Source organism: Nerophis ophidion, linkage group LG07 (assembly GCF_033978795.1).
Source record: "Nerophis ophidion isolate RoL-2023_Sa linkage group LG07, RoL_Noph_v1.0, whole genome shotgun sequence".
In the NCBI taxonomy this organism is placed as follows: Eukaryota; Metazoa; Chordata; class Actinopteri; order Syngnathiformes; family Syngnathidae; genus Nerophis; species Nerophis ophidion.
This window is the reverse complement of record NC_084617.1, coordinates 65,248,017-65,263,642: the sequence shown is the minus strand read 5'-3', so window position 1 is coordinate 65,263,642 and position 15,626 is coordinate 65,248,017. Positions and strand designations below refer to the sequence as shown.

The 15,626-nt window shown below is 39.0% G+C and overlaps 2 protein-coding genes across 3 annotated transcripts in view; one reads left to right on the top strand and one right to left on the bottom strand.

Moving 5' to 3' along the window:
• The window catches only part of zgc:154046 (Carnitine O-acetyltransferase-like), a 16,399-nt gene extending 2,874 nt beyond the window's left edge, over positions 1 to 13,525 (top strand). The window contains exons 2-14 of the mRNA XM_061906881.1: positions 1,128 to 1,397; positions 2,510 to 2,628; positions 3,442 to 3,495; positions 5,785 to 5,950; positions 6,027 to 6,201; positions 7,178 to 7,356; positions 7,426 to 7,526; positions 7,623 to 7,742; positions 7,819 to 7,941; positions 8,010 to 8,145; positions 8,229 to 8,291; positions 8,378 to 8,515; positions 13,027 to 13,525. Of these exons, the coding sequence (XP_061762865.1) occupies positions 1,128 to 1,397; positions 2,510 to 2,628; positions 3,442 to 3,495; positions 5,785 to 5,950; positions 6,027 to 6,201; positions 7,178 to 7,356; positions 7,426 to 7,526; positions 7,623 to 7,742; positions 7,819 to 7,941; positions 8,010 to 8,145; positions 8,229 to 8,291; positions 8,378 to 8,515; positions 13,027 to 13,242 (1,860 nt within the window). The 3' untranslated portion in view covers positions 13,243 to 13,525. The remainder of the gene's footprint in view (positions 1 to 1,127; positions 1,398 to 2,509; positions 2,629 to 3,441; positions 3,496 to 5,784; positions 5,951 to 6,026; positions 6,202 to 7,177; positions 7,357 to 7,425; positions 7,527 to 7,622; positions 7,743 to 7,818; positions 7,942 to 8,009; positions 8,146 to 8,228; positions 8,292 to 8,377; positions 8,516 to 13,026) is intronic.
• adamts13 (ADAM metallopeptidase with thrombospondin type 1 motif, 13) overlaps positions 13,177 to 15,626 on the bottom strand; it is a 39,086-nt gene continuing 36,636 nt past the window's right edge. For both annotated transcript variants that reach the window (XM_061906879.1, XM_061906880.1), the window contains exons 28-29: positions 13,867 to 14,042; positions 13,177 to 13,785 (exon numbers count right to left, since the gene is read on the bottom strand). In XM_061906879.1, the coding sequence (XP_061762863.1) occupies positions 13,630 to 13,785; positions 13,867 to 14,042 (332 nt within the window). In that variant the 3' untranslated portion in view covers positions 13,177 to 13,629. The remainder of the gene's footprint in view (positions 13,786 to 13,866; positions 14,043 to 15,626) is intronic.

Sequence of the window (15,626 nt, the reverse complement as noted above, 5' to 3'; positions counted from 1 at the left end):
GTTTGCACATTTGAGATTCAGCAAAATTACTAATTATCTGTGTGCTTGATGGAAAAGTTATGCAAACTTATTTATTGAGGGTCACAGAACTTTAAACTTTAAAGCAGTGATTCTCAAACACTTAGTACTTGGGCTCTATCTCATGGTACGCCAAAAAATCACTTCATTAAAAGTACAGTGTTTTCCTTTCCTATATTCAAACAGTGTTACTGTTCAAATCCTGCGTAATGTTACAGTGGGCTCAAATATTAAATACATTTCTAAATAAAACCTCTACCTGGTTTTTAATAAATACTTAGGCCTACTATGCTATTGTCTGTTAATGTTATATTATGGTGGGTCGGGGAGAGTAAAAAAAAAGTTTGAGAGCCACTGCTTTAGAGGTAACAGATTCTTGTGCAGATACATTATGTTTCCCTCCAGTATACTACAGAATATTGCCCTTTTTAATTTTTTGAAAACCCCAAAAAATCCAACCTGACTCTCACCAGATCCTTCTGGTCCGCTGAGCTCCACACAAGGATTTGGGACTTCTCAAAAGAAGATGTATTTCAGAAGGCAGGTCCTTGTAAAAAAAAAAAAAATGTATGATTGGTTAAACCACTTGAATGAGGTGCTACTTCAACCACTCACATCGGAATGAAACCGTGACGCTGATGAAAGCGACACTGGGAAATCCAAAACAGAACAGCCGACATATTGGATAATGACAGAGCGAAAAGTTAAAAAACAATCTCTGTTAGATCTTTTAAAGAATTAATATTCGATATATTCGACAAAACAGTTGCATCAGCAGAATCAATATCAGCACACGACTCCTCACTGCGTGGCGCCATTGTTGTTTGAATCAAACAGTTGCTTCGGCTTTACATCAAATCTAAGAAATCCCGCCCGGCGATCCCGATAGGTTCATTCTTATCCAGAAGGAGTTTGCATTGCCCTCGATCCCAGATCCTTGTGTGGAGCTCAGCGAACTACAAGGATCTGGCAAGAGTCAGGTTACAAAAAACAGCCATACCCAGGAAATGATGATGAAGGTGCACAATTTGAAGCTGATCTGTTTTTAAATTGGTCTGCTTTAGCTGAGATTTTTGTAGTTCTAATCAAATCGCATGTTTTTTTTCCAGCTGGGGCCTGGCATGGTGAAACCATGTCGCCTTCTTCGGCCAGTTACGCAGATCCAGGAAAGGTCCCTGGTTCACCAGGAGGGTTTACCGAAGCTGCCTGTGCCGCCCTTGAAACAGACATGCGATCACTACCTGGCTGCTTTGGAACCGATTGTCAGTGAAGAGGAGCTGGAGCACACCCGAATGCTGGTGGAGGAGTTCCTGAAGGGTGGGGTCGGGGATCGTCTGCAGAAAGGTCTGGAGCGACGGGCCCGAAAGACGGACAACTGGGTAGATATTTCATGTGTTTTACCTTCATCATATCACAAGTCAGCCTTTCATCATTTAATGAATTACCATACCATATCATACCAACTTTATTCATAAAGCCCTTTAAAAACAACCACAGTTGAAGAACAAAGGGCTGTACACAACAAAGAAAATAGAGGCAAAGGACAGACTAAAAAATAACATTTAAAACAGAAGTAAAAATACACATTGAAAAAGCAAATACAAATTACCCTAAGAACAATTTGTTAGATAAAAAGCAGTTAAAAAAGTTAAGAACCGTTAAAAAAGTTAAAAACAGTTCAAAGTCTCATGCTTGGTTAAAAGCCCATCCATCCTGGTGCCTATCTCAGCTACAATCGGGCGGAAGGCGAGGTACACCCTGGACAAGTCACCACCACAGGGCCAACACAAATAGACAGACAACATTCACACTCACATTCACACACGAGGGACCATTTAGTGTTGCCAATCAACCTATATAAAAAGCAGTTAAAAAAGTTAAAAAAGTTAAAAACAGTTCGCTGGGTTAAAAGCCATCCATCCATCCATTTTCTACCGCTTATTCCCTTTGGGGTTGCGGGGGGTGCTGGTGCATAGCTCAGCTACAATCGGGCGGAAGGTGGTGTACACCCTGGACAAGTCGCCACCTCATCGCAGGGCCAACACAGATAGACAGACAACATTCACACTCACATTCACACACTAGGGCCAATTCAGTTTTGCCAAGTAAAATACACATTGAAAAAGCAAATACAAATTTCCCTAAGAACAAATTGTTAGATATAAAGCAGTTAAAAAAGTTAAAAAACGTTATAAAAGTTAAAATTGTTTAAAGTCTCAGTGAATAAAAATGGGTTTTAAGAAGGGTCTTAAATGTAGCCAAAAAAGGGGCCTGTCTCACATGGAGAGGGAGATCGTTCCAGAGTTTGGGATCCGCAACTGAAAAGGCTGTGTCCCCCTCTGAGCTTGTGCTTCGATTTGGGTTTATATATTTAATCATATAATAATAATATTATGGTAATAATAATACCATATAATTCTAGGTTAATAATTAAATGGTATAACAATTCTTAACCAAGTCTCCAATTCTGTTTTATTAATGTTTTTAACAGTTGTCTGAATGGTGGATGCAGTCTGCCTATTTGGACTGTCGGATGCCGGTCGCTGTTTGCACGAGCCCTGGTGTGGTCTTGCCACGTATGCACTTCCAAGATCGCCAAGGACAGATGAGGTGAACCACAAGCCACAAACCAATGTAACCTCTCACTGTTGTAAACACAAGTGCCCACACCTAAGACAGGCCTTAGATATCCTGTTTTGTCAGGTTCTTCTCGCTTTGTCAGACATTAACGTCATAATAATTATTTAATGATGTTGTACCCATGTAAGACAAGTTTTAGTTTAGTTTAGTCTTTAGTTGAAGGGACAATGCACAGAAACATTAAGCTCAAAAACAGATATGTTCTGTACCAGATAATAGCTAAATAGCTAATTTCCATTTGCAGTCCCTAGCTACCTAAATTAAAGGGATAAAAAAATCATGTAATAAAATTAGAACAAATTAATGTAATCAAATTAAGAAAAGTCATAAAATGCCCTTTCGTTGACCCATACTTATTATACAATACAACCACACCTCATTTACATCATCACACACAATACATGCCCTTGTTCACATCTGTCATCATTTTTAAAAACAACCATGATTTTAACAGACAAACCTCACAGTTTACAATAAAAATTATTTTGTCGAAACCATATTCAGTTGGAGCTTCGAGTCGACCTTTACACAGGCTTCCCTCACCATGTTGGCTATTTAAAGCATACCCCTAGCATTGCCCAGCTGTTTTTGACTGCTGTGACTCATGAGATATGCTGTGAACATGACCACCATGTGCAGGAGGAGTCCAGCAAGTCATGATCTTAGTTTTAAACTTAGTGCAGATAACCGAATATCTGTGTCAATCAACTGGACATAAGCCTACATCATCATGTGTCATTCTGTTACATTATGTCATAACTCAGTGATATATCTTCTGTGCAGATTCGCAGCTAAATTGATAGCAGGAGTGTTGGAGTTTAAAGAAATGATTGACAGGTGAGGTTCACCAGGTATATTACAAATAATGTGGTACCTCAGTTTTTCCAATCTGTTCCAACATGTCAAACCGTCCATCCATTAGGAATATGTACCAAATTCGGTCCTTCTACAGACATCGACCAAATTTTCGTTTGTACTAACATGTATTGATTCACGTAAAATCAGACGTTGTCATATTTGGAATACATTTGTTGCCCGTGACAAATAAACTGGTGGTGTGACTGTGTAAGTTAGTAAAGAACTACAGTCGATGAGTGATGACGTCAGAGAGGGGTGTAGAAGCTGGGGCATATGACTTGTGAAGATTTGAGAGTAGGCTAACACTGGCACGTTTGGAATAAAAACATGTTAAAGGGGAACATTATCACAATTTCAAAAGGGTTAAAAACAATAAAAATCAGTTCCTAGTGGCTTGTTGTATTTTTTGAAGTTTTTTTCAAAATTTTACCGGTCTCGGAATATCCCTAAATAAAGCTTTAAAGTGCTTGATTTTCGCTCTCTGCGAAGACACTGGCCATTTCCCTGTGACGTCACACAGTGCTGCCAATGTAAACAAACAATGGGAGTACCACAGCAAGATATAGTGTCATTAGCTCGGATTCAAACTGGGATTTCAGCGACTTAAGCGATTCAACAGATTACGCATGTATTTAAACAGATGGTTGGAGTATGAAAATATTGAAAAAGAAACTGAAGCTATTGAGCGAATAGCCATTGACGCTATTCATAGCCATAGCATGGCCGAATAGCTGCGTTAGCATCGCCGGTAAAATGTGCGGACCAAACGATCAGGACTTTCGCATCTTTTGACACTGGAGCAACTTAAATCCGTCAATTGGTAAGTGTTTTTTTCGCATTAAATGTGGGTGGGAGGAAACGTAATATAGTTGCAAATGCATCTACAGGTTATCCATACATCTCTGTACCATGTCTGCTTTAGCACCGCCGGTAAATAGCATGTTAGCATCGATTAGCGTAGCATGTTAGCATCGATTAGCTGGCAGTCAACAGCAACAAAACTCACCTTTGTGATTTCGTTGACTATCGTTGCAAATGCATTTGCAGGTTATCCATACATCTCTGTGCCATGTCTGCCTTAGCATCGCCGGTAAAATGTGGAGAAACTCCAGCACATTCAATGGGGGTCTGGCGGTAGACACTTTGGCATCTTCGGGCCAGTGGTGCAACTTGAATCCCTCCCTGTTAGTGTTGTTACACCCTCCGACAACACACCGTCGAGGCATGATGGCTCCAAGGTTCCAAAAACTAGTCAAAAAAACGGAAAATAACAGAGCTGAGAACCGGTGTTTGTAATGTGTTGAAAATGAAAAGGGCGGGTGTGTTACCTCGGCGACGTCACATTCTGACGTCATCGCTTCCAGCGCGATAAACAGAAAGGCGTTTAATTCGCCAAAATTCACCCATTTGGAGTTCGGAAATCGGTTAAAAAAATAGATGGTCTTTTTTCTGCACCATTAAGGTATATATTGACGCTTACATAGGTCTGGTGATAATGTTCCCCTTTAATAACATAGTTGGACTCTCACAGTGTATTAATAACATCATAAGACTCAAAACAGAGTGCCTGACTTAAAAGGACTTTGAAGAAAAATTGCATTCTTAGTCACACTTTTCTAAATTATTCTAACATGTCACTTGTCTATGGATGTTGAAAAAAATAATCATACTTAAAGTTAAATGTTCCATCCATCCATCCATTTTTTACCGCTTATTCCCCTTTGGGGTCGCGGGGGGCGCTGGCGCCTATCTCAGCTACAATCGGGCAGAAGGCGGGGTACACCCTGGACAAGTCGCCACCTCATCGCAGGGCCAACACAGATAGACAGACAACATTCACACACTAGGGCCAATTTAGTGTTGCCAATCAACCTATTCCCAGGTGCATGTCTTTGGAAGTGGGAGGAAGCCGGAGTACCCGGAGGGAACCCACGCATTCACGGGGAGAACATGCAAACTCCACACAGAAAGGTCCCGAGCCTGGATTTGAACCCAGGACTGCAGGACCTCCGTATTGTGAGGCAGACGCACTAACCCCTCTGCCACCGTGAAGCCCAAGTTAAATGTTATTGTATCTTATTTTCTTGTTGTTAAAGGTTTTCCAATTGTATCAATTTGAGTTTTGAATGGATTATTCCTATTATTTCAAAATCCAAACAAAGCCAGTGTCCAGAATATATTATGTCTGAACTGAGAGATTTCACTGTATCATAATCATACACCAAAACAATAGTGATTATCTTGAAACATTATGTTCATGTGCCACAGTCAGACGCTACCAATAGAGTATCTGAGCAAGAAACCCCTCTGCATGGACCAGTATTACCAGATCTTGTCCTCCTGCCGTATCCCTGGACCAAAGAGAGACACTGTTGTAAATCATGCCATCGGGAAAACTCAGCCCACTCACATCACTGTAGTTCATAACTTCCAGGTACTGCAGATGGCACTGTTGTTCTACTCGTGCATGCCACAATTTAGTAAGCTCCTTTTGCCTCTTTTCTTCCTAGTTTTTCGTCCTGGATGTTTACAACAGCGATGGTACTCCACTTACAGTGGATCAAATATACATGCAACTGGAAAAAATTTGGAACACCTCGTTGCAGACCAACAAGGAGCCTGTTGGTATACTAACGTCACAGCACCGCAATACTTGGGGAAAAGCATATAATAATCTGATTAAAGGTAAGAATGTTATGAATTGATTAACGTGGACCCCGACTTAAACAAGTTGAAAAACTTATTCGGGTGTTACCATTTAGTGGTCAATTGTACGGAATATGTACTGTACTGTGCAATCTACTAATAAAAGTATCAATCAATCAATCAATATCAATCAATCAATCAATCAATCAATCAATCCGCCGCCCGGATCATATATTGTTTTGGGTTTTGAGTCCTTTTGTGTTTTGCCCATCGTTTTGGACTCTTCCTGTTCTTAGTTTTTGCACTTCCTTATTTATCTTGTCTCCGTGGTTTCTGATTTGTTCAACCTGCTCTTGTTCCTGACGCGCGCCTGTGTTTTGATGATTGCTTTAGTATTTAAGCCTGCCTTCGACCTCAGTTCTGTCTGGTTTGTTTGTTTTGCGGTAAGCAACAGTCACGTTGGCATTTCCTAAACCCTTGTACCTTTGCTAAGTAGCTCCTTAGCCTCCGTGCGCTCGGCACGCTCTTCTTGTACTTTTTGGACTGCATGCTAAGTTTAGCGTTAGCTTCCCGTGCGTAGGCACGCGCTTTATTTTTCCTTTTGTACCAGTGTTATTTTATCATTTTTATACTAAACCAAGCTCTTACCTGCAGTTCCTGCCGGTCTGGTCCTCGTGCATCTTGGGGTGACTCAATGCGCTTCCAACGCGATGGAAACAAACCAGACAGAACTGAGGTCGAAGGCAGGCTTAAATACTAAAGCAATCATCAAAACACAGGTGCGCGTCAGAAACAAGAGCAGGTGGAACAAATCAGAAACCATGGAGACAAGATAAATAAGGAAGTGCAAAAACTAAGAACAGGAAGAGTCCAAAACGATTGGCAAAACAAAAAAAGGACTCAAAACCCAAAACAATATATGATCCGGGCGGCGGATCATAACAAGGAAGGCACAAATGAAGGCCTCAAGTGCGTTTGGTTAATTCTATTTGTTCTCTTGTATCTCACTCCTCAGATAGGACAAACAAGGAGTCAGTGCGTGCCATCCAAAAAAGTATTTTCACTGTATGTTTGGATGCGCCCATGCCCCGTGTGTCAGATGAGCTGTACCAGAGCCGCGTGGCTGCACAAATGCTGCATGGAGGCGGTGCTCGCTGGAACAGTGGCAACCGCTGGTTTGACAAGACGTTACAGGTGAGTGAAGATGAATTTACATTAATTAGGACGATTGGGAAATTCAGTGTCCATATGAATCCTCCACAGTTTATTGTTGGTGAAGATGGCACATGTGGACTGGTGTATGAACATGCACCTGCAGAGGGCCCGCCTATTGTGTTCCTCATTGATTACGTTGTTAAGTATATGTAAGCTCTCTTTTCATTCCATTCTATTTGATGGGATGCTGTCTCCATTTTTGAACGGCCCAGGAAACTACAGATCATGCTCTTATTTTGTCACAGGCAGAAGAATCAAATAGTCCGCTCCCCAATGGTTCCTTTGGTCATGCCTCAGAAGCTGCGTTTCAACATCACCCCGGAGGTCAAGCGAGACATTGAAAAAGCAAAACAAAATATGAATATGTAGGTCAAGTAGAGTCTAAAAATATAATGTTTAGCCCCTCGAACTTTTTTTATATGACTTTCTTTGCATTCCCAGAATGGTACATGACCTGGATGTAAAGGTTCTACTGTTCTCTCATTATGGGAAAAATGTGCCAAAGCAGCACAAATTGAGTCCAGATGCTTTCATTCAAATGGCTCTGCAGCTTGCCTACTTTAGGTAACAAATAAGTAATTGACAAACATAGTATGGAGCCATTTCCTGATAAGTCTAATTTTGCATTTCAGGATGTATAACACATGTTGCCCCACATATGAGAGCGCGTCATTGCGAATGTTCAAATATGGACGAACAGATGCAATACGAGTAACGACCATGGACTCGTTAAAATTCGTCCAAGCGATGCAGGACACAGCTAAACAGGTATAATGAAAATGTTCTTGAAAGATACACTAGTATTGACATACGTGATATTCTCGGACTGACCTTTGAAATCTTTCCTCTAGAACACAGAGAGGTTGGCACTGCTACGGAAGGCTGCACAGACACACACGGAGAGCACATACAATGTGAGGACTTATCATTTTATTCTCTGAACTATGTAACTCACTACAGTTTGCCTCATGAGCTACAGCTGCTTTTTTTTTTTTTTTAGGCCATTCACGGACAAGCCATAGACCGACACCTTCTAGGATTGAAGATGCAGGGTATTGTAGACCTCACATCTATGCCTGAGATATTTATGGACACTTCCTTTGCTGTGGCTCACCATTACAATCTTTCCACCAGCCAGGTATGTTCACTTAGATACAGTACATTGAAGAATGTACAAACCCCGTTTCCATATTAGTTGGGAAATTGTGTTCGATGTAAATATAAATGGAATACAATGATTTGTAAACCATTTTCAACCCATATTCAGTTGAATATGCTACAAAGATAACATATTTAATGTTCAAACTAATAAACTTTTTTTGGTGTGCAAATAATCATTAACTTTAGAATTTGATGCCAGCAACATGTGACAAAGAAGTTGGGAAAGGTGGCAATAAATACTGACAAAGTTGAGGAATGCTCATCAAACACTTATTTGGAACATTCCATCGGTGTGCAGGCTAATTGGGAACAGGTGGGTGCCATGATTGGGTATAAAAACAGCTTCCCAAAAAATGCTCGGTCTTTCACAAGAAAGGATGGGGCGAGGTACAATCCCTTGTCCACAACTGCGTGACAAAATAGTCAAACAGTTTAAGAACAACGTTTCTCAAAGTGCAATTGCAAGAAATTCAGGGATTTCAACATCTACGGTCCATAATATCATCAAAAGGTTCAGAGAATCTGGAGATATCACTCCACGTAAGCAGCATAGCCGGAAACCAACATTGAATTCGTTCCCGCAGACGGCACTGTATCAAAAACTAACATCAATCTCTAAAGGATATCACCACATGGGCTCAGGAACACTTCAGAAAACCACTGTCACTAAATACGGTTCATCGCTACATCTGTAAGTGCAAGTTAAAGCTCTACAATGCGAAGCCAAATCCATTTATCAACAACATCCAGAGACGCCGCCGGCTTTTCTGGGACCGAAATCATCTAAGATGGACTGATGCAAAGTGGATAAGTGTTCTGTGGTCTGACGAGTCCACATTTCTAATTTGTTTTGCAAATATTCAACATCGTGTCATCCGGACCAAAGGGGAAGTGAACCATCCAGACTGTTATCGACTCAAAGTTCAAAAGCTAGCATCTGTGATTGTATGAATTGATTAACGTGGACCCCGACTTAAACAAGTTGCAAAACTTATTCGGGTGTTACCATTTAGTGGTCAATTGTACGGAATATGTACTGAACTGTGCAATCTACTAATAAAAGTATCAATCAATCAATCAATATGGGGGTGCATTAGTGCCCAAGGCATGTGTAACTTTCACATCTGTGAAGGCACCATTAATTCTGAAAGGTACATACAGGTTTTGGAACAACATATGCTGCCATCTAAGTGCCGTCTTTTTCATGGACGCCCCTGCTTATTTCAGCAAGACAATGCCAAGCCATATTCAGCATGTGTTACAACAGCGTGGCTTCGTAAAATAAGAGTGCAGGTACTTTCCTGGCCCGCCTGCAGTCCAGACCTGTCTCCCATCGAAAATGTGTGGCGCATTATGAAGCGTAAAATACGACAGCGGAGACCCTGGACTGTTGAACGACTGAAGCTCTACATAAAACAAGAATGGGAAAGAATTCCACTTTCAAAGCTTCAACAATAAGTCTCCTCAGTTCCTAAACGTTTATTGAGTGTTGTTAAAAGAAAAGGTGATGTAACACAGTGGTGAACATGCCCTTTCCCAACTACTTTGGCCCATGTTGAAGCCATGAAATTGTAAGTTAATTATTAGTTGCAAAAAAGAAAAATAAAGTTTATGAGTTTAAACATCAAATATATTGTCTTTGTAGTGTATTCAATTGAATATGGGTTGAAAAGGATTTGTAAATAATTGAGTTCCGTTTAGTATATTTACATCTACGTAACACAATTTTCCAACTCATATGGAAACAGGGTTTGTACATGTGCAACTTGATGAATTAGAATATCGTGCATTGCAGGAGTTCAAGTCAAAAAGAGAGACCAACTAAAGGCTCAGGAAGGTTTAGGATTTTATTTGCTGATTAAAACAAGGGTCTGATCTACTATGATCCAAATACCATGCATTAAACAGCGTGTGCAAATGTGTACTACTACTGGGCGTGTTGCGTGTGAACTACTAAAACTGTGTACAATTGATAACTGGTGCAGACCGCACGATTCAAATTAGGTTTTTGTTTTCTGATAATGTGGCTTCCACCATCGTTACACTCATTCATTGCATATATATGTTATGAAAGTTTTGATATATTTATAAACATGCAGCACACATGTACCATTATTTATGGGCATTTTAGAAGCAGAAAAAAACACACTTTTCTACCGTGCAGAAGGTGTGGTTATGGAAAATGCTGGCACAAACTGCGAGCGTGCTCTGGAATGTTCCAATTGCAAGAAAATGCTTATTGCATTCAGTTTTCTTTATATTTGAATTATGTTAATACTGTATCTTTTATATGAAAAAATTAAAGCCATTGGAAAAACGCCAGCTGACACCAAAACACATCCATTTTATTTGTTTTCATCATCCCCTTCAGTCATCCAGCAGCTATTAAATTAGAAAATGATATTGGTGATTATACAATATGTCAACTCTAACCCATCCATCCATCCATTTCCTACCGATTGTCCCTTTTTGGTATCTCGGGTGTGGGGCTGGAGCCTATCTCAGCTGGATTCGGGTAGTAAGCGGGGTACACCCTGGAAAAGTCGCCCCCTCATTGCAGGGCCTAAATAACAGTCTCTCCTATCCTATCCTATCCTATCCTATCCTGTCACAGGGCTAACACAGATAGACAGACAACCAATCAAACTCACATTCACACACTAGGGCAAATTTTTTGTTGCTAATCAGCCTATCCACAAGTGCATGTCTTTGGAGGTGGGAGGAGCCACACATTTACAGGGAGTGAATGTGTTTGTCACACAGAAAGACATTATTTATTCAAACAATTTTTATACTTTTTCTTTTAAATACAATTTGGATTTATTTGATGCATGTTTTTTTTACAAAAATTTATTAATTCGAAATACATTCTTAATTCTTTTTTTTTTCCAGTGCAAAATAAAATGTTAATTTCATTAAAACATGAACGTATTAATCTTACTAGATTCACTTACACCAGGTTTTGATCTCAGAATTTTCTTCTTATTGAGACCAGCGCTATTGCACTGCACCATAAGAGCCAATGAGACTCTCAGGGGAAATCAACCATTATATTCCTATTAGTGGTGGCGTGGGAAGCTGCTGGAAATACGTGATTCCATTTCATGTGATTCGCCCCCGTCATTCACTAATTGACATTTGACATGCGCTTTTTCATGCAAAACGGGCCTCCCAGGGCCCTGAGCACAGCCCCACCTGTATGTGTCAAGCTATTCGTTGACAAGATAAAGAGCTTATTCGACTTCAAGCTATTACACTGTACAGAATATACACGTTCCTGCTTAACCAAAGAACTATATATCCATCGTCGTATATCCTGTTGATTAACTTGACTACTACTGCAACCCAGCTGGAGGTTTGTGTATTGTTCAAGCATGAATAAAGACACCAATATTGGCCCGTCTGCCTTAGAGTGCACCTATGATACTAAAATGCATCAAATAAATTTTTTCCCTAATTATTTTCAATTTGTTTAGACCAGTGGTTCTCAACCTTTTTTCAGTGATGTACCCCCTGTGAACATTTTTTAAATTCAAGTACCCCCTAATCAGAGCAAAGCATTTTTGTTTGAAAAAAAGAGATGAAAAAGTAAAATACAGCACTATGTCATCAGTTTCTGATTTATTAAATTGTATAACAGTGCAAAATATTGCTCATTTGTAGTTGTCTTTCTAGAACTATTTGGAAAAAAAGATATAAAAATAACTAAAAACGTGTTGAAAAATACACAAGTGATTCAATTATAAATAAAGATTTCTACACATAGAAGTAATCATCAACTTAAAGTGCCCTCTTTGGGGATTGTAATAGAGATCCACCTGGATTCATGACCTTAATTTCTTCACGAAAAAAAAATAAATCTTTAACATGAATATTTATGGAACATGTCCACAAAAAAATCTAGCTGTCAACACTGAATATTGCATTGTTGTATTTTTTTTTCACAGTTTATGAACTTACATTCATATTTTGTTGAAGTATTATTCAATAAATATATTTATAAAGGATTTTTGAATTGTTGTTATTTTTAGAATATTTTTAAAAAATCTCACGTACCCCTTGGCATACCTTCAAGTACCCCGAGGGGTACCCCTATTTGAGAACCACTGGTTTAGACCACACATAATAAAATATATTTTTTTAACAATCTTTCAACTGATAAAATTTTGTCAAACAAGAAAATGCTGGTATTTTTTATTTCTCCCTATTCCAGGAATGATCTGAGATAGTGGACTTGTTTTACAAGGCAATGTCATATCATCAGTCATAGATTGGCCTGTGCGCATCTTGCACTTCTGAGAGGCTGCGTTATTTAAATTGCATCTGAACGTTGCTATTGCAAGCTGTGATGTAATCACCAGCCAAAATAACTCAGCTCGACAGCAGCATCTCTCAGCATTCAGACCGAACTCTTTGAAGGAATCATCGCTTCTAGCGTTTGTTTACTTGTGTATGTTCCCTCATTGTGACCGTGTGTGTCGGTTCCAGGTTGGTTCCAAAACCGACTGCGTGATGTGCTTCGGTCCAATGGTGCCAGATGGCTATGGAGTGTGTTACAATCCCATGGATGAGCACATCAACTTTGCTATCACGGCCTTCAACAGCTGTGAGGAGACACATGCGGCCAAGTTTGCACAGACTGTAAATGATGCTCTGTTGGACATGAGAGCTCTTCTGGAGGACACAGCCAAAACCGAGCAGTGATCCCACACGAGAGTGGAGTGATTTTATTGGAGGGGATCCTTTCCCTGAGAGCTGGAAATAAACAAGCGCCGACGTTCTGGCAGCCATGCCTCATTGAGATGGACCTGCAATGCACTGAAAGTGTTGGTGAAAACTACTACTGCTGTATCAACATCTCTACGGAGCTAAGGTGTGACTTATGCTGCAAGTGAAACACAAGTCGTGCTGAGGGAATTTCTATATTTTGTCAAAAAGGTGTTCAATGAATATATAAAAACACTAAATAAACAGAAATTGCAATGTGTACTTTTTAAATGTAACATTTAATCTATTTCTTGGTTGTTTTTTTTTAGATTCGCATCCACAGATAAGTGTAAAAAATATATATTTGTTAAGAAATCTTAAAGCTCAAAGCTTTACAAAGGAATATTCCGCCCTAAAACTTCCCACAGTGTGCAGGTAGTCTCCATGGAATTCAATTTCGGCCATATTTCCAGAGGAGTGCCACAAAAACAGCTCCGGGCCTTTAAATACGTTGGTGGTCAAGACATCCTTGTCCCGAATCTGCACGACACACAAACAAGGTATTTCACATATAAATTTTGCATCATATTTAATGCTATATAATGGTTAAAAAGTTCCCACCATAATGTATGTAGACTGAAAGTTTGTAGTGTTGAAGACTAATTCTATGTGCACTGCCTGGATTCTGATCTTCCTGGAGGGAGGGGAGTTGATTAGGACCCGACAGGTGTGGTTCGTATCAGATGTTGTTGGATTCTCAAAGACTCCAAAGGAGGAAAACAGCTGTTTGTCACAATCTTTACAACAGAAGCATAAATTGTATGTGATCAGTGGCAAATAAATACACAGCGAGCCTAAGCATTGTATTTATCTAATCAGTAATAATTCAGTTAGATTTTTTAGGACTGCACTGACTGTATTCAGTTGTGGTCAATCTGGTCATGAATGACATTCACTTAGTTAAAACAGTATTGTTTTTCCATTTACAGTAATGCACTGTAAAAACACAACCATATATTTTACAATAAAAGACTGGCAGTTTGGTTGTTAGAATTTTACAATAATAATAAATGTGGTTTAGTTTTTCCATTCATACTAATGCTCTGTAAAAAAAAAAAATATTTACATGGGTTTTGCGATTAAAAAAAATGGCAACTCAGTCATCCGAATTTCTAAACATACTATTTGTTCCGTTTTTCCATCTACAGCATTGCACTGTCAAAACAACAACCGTACATGTTACAGTAAAAAAAAAAATAGGCAGCTCAGTCACGAGAATTTCACTGTAAAAATAAGATAGGTACCGTTTTTCCATTAACAGTAATTTGGAGTGAAAACCACAGTAGATTATGAATGTAGAAATACTGTCAAAGCGCTTTGGGCTCCTTAAAAAGGGGTAGAAAAGCGCTATACAAGTACAACCTATTTACCATTTACCATACAGTAAAATTATGTCGACTGAGCTGCCAATTTTTTATTTAAACAATTTAACGTTGTTTTATTATTTACTGGGTATACATGTTTGTGTTTGGTTAAAATGGTTTAAGTAATTTAGCTTGCATGAATTGTGTGTATTTTTTATTGTGCCAAGTTTATTTCAAGTAAGAAAAAATACAAAATAGTGATATCATTGTCCGAGCATGGCAATAAGGCACCGCCTAAAACAATGTATACAATAAAAACACCCGATAAAAACATTTACATTAATATTTTAGAATATTTTCCACCACTAGAGTACAGTAAATACTGGTGGAATATGTATATTTGATTTATTGTGATACAAATCTTATAATTGATAGTTTCCTTGATATTTGAGTTACCAAAATATATATATATATATATATATATATATATATATATATATATAACTATGAACTAGTATTTTGAATGGCTCCTCAACAGATTTGGCTCCCTTCAAGAGCCATAAATCTCTTTTTAGCTCAGAAGGCATTTGGCTGGTCCATGTGGGCTGCTGGACATTTCCTTTAAACTATACGTTGTTGATTTCAGGCAAACATGAGCCTTTGTGATTCTTGAACATCTTAACCAATTCCCTCTAAGCTGAGAGTGACAGTATGAGTCTTATTTCAGACTATAACAAGGTGCTGATGAAACGCTTATATTGATGTTGTTAAAAATGGCTTCAAAAGCCGACCCACACCCGTGGTAACCTAACAATTCACTGTCTTAGATCTTAACTGAGTTTCTTGGACTTGCCATTATTCTGAGTATTGGTCGATCCAAAAAGTGCTACCTAATTATTGTATGTTGACAAATTAAAAGGGCAGCTGCAAAAAATCGTGATTAAAATCATGCTAGTTCTTCTCAAGTTAAAATACATTTGAGAACCTTTATTACAACTGAATAAAAGTATTAAAGTG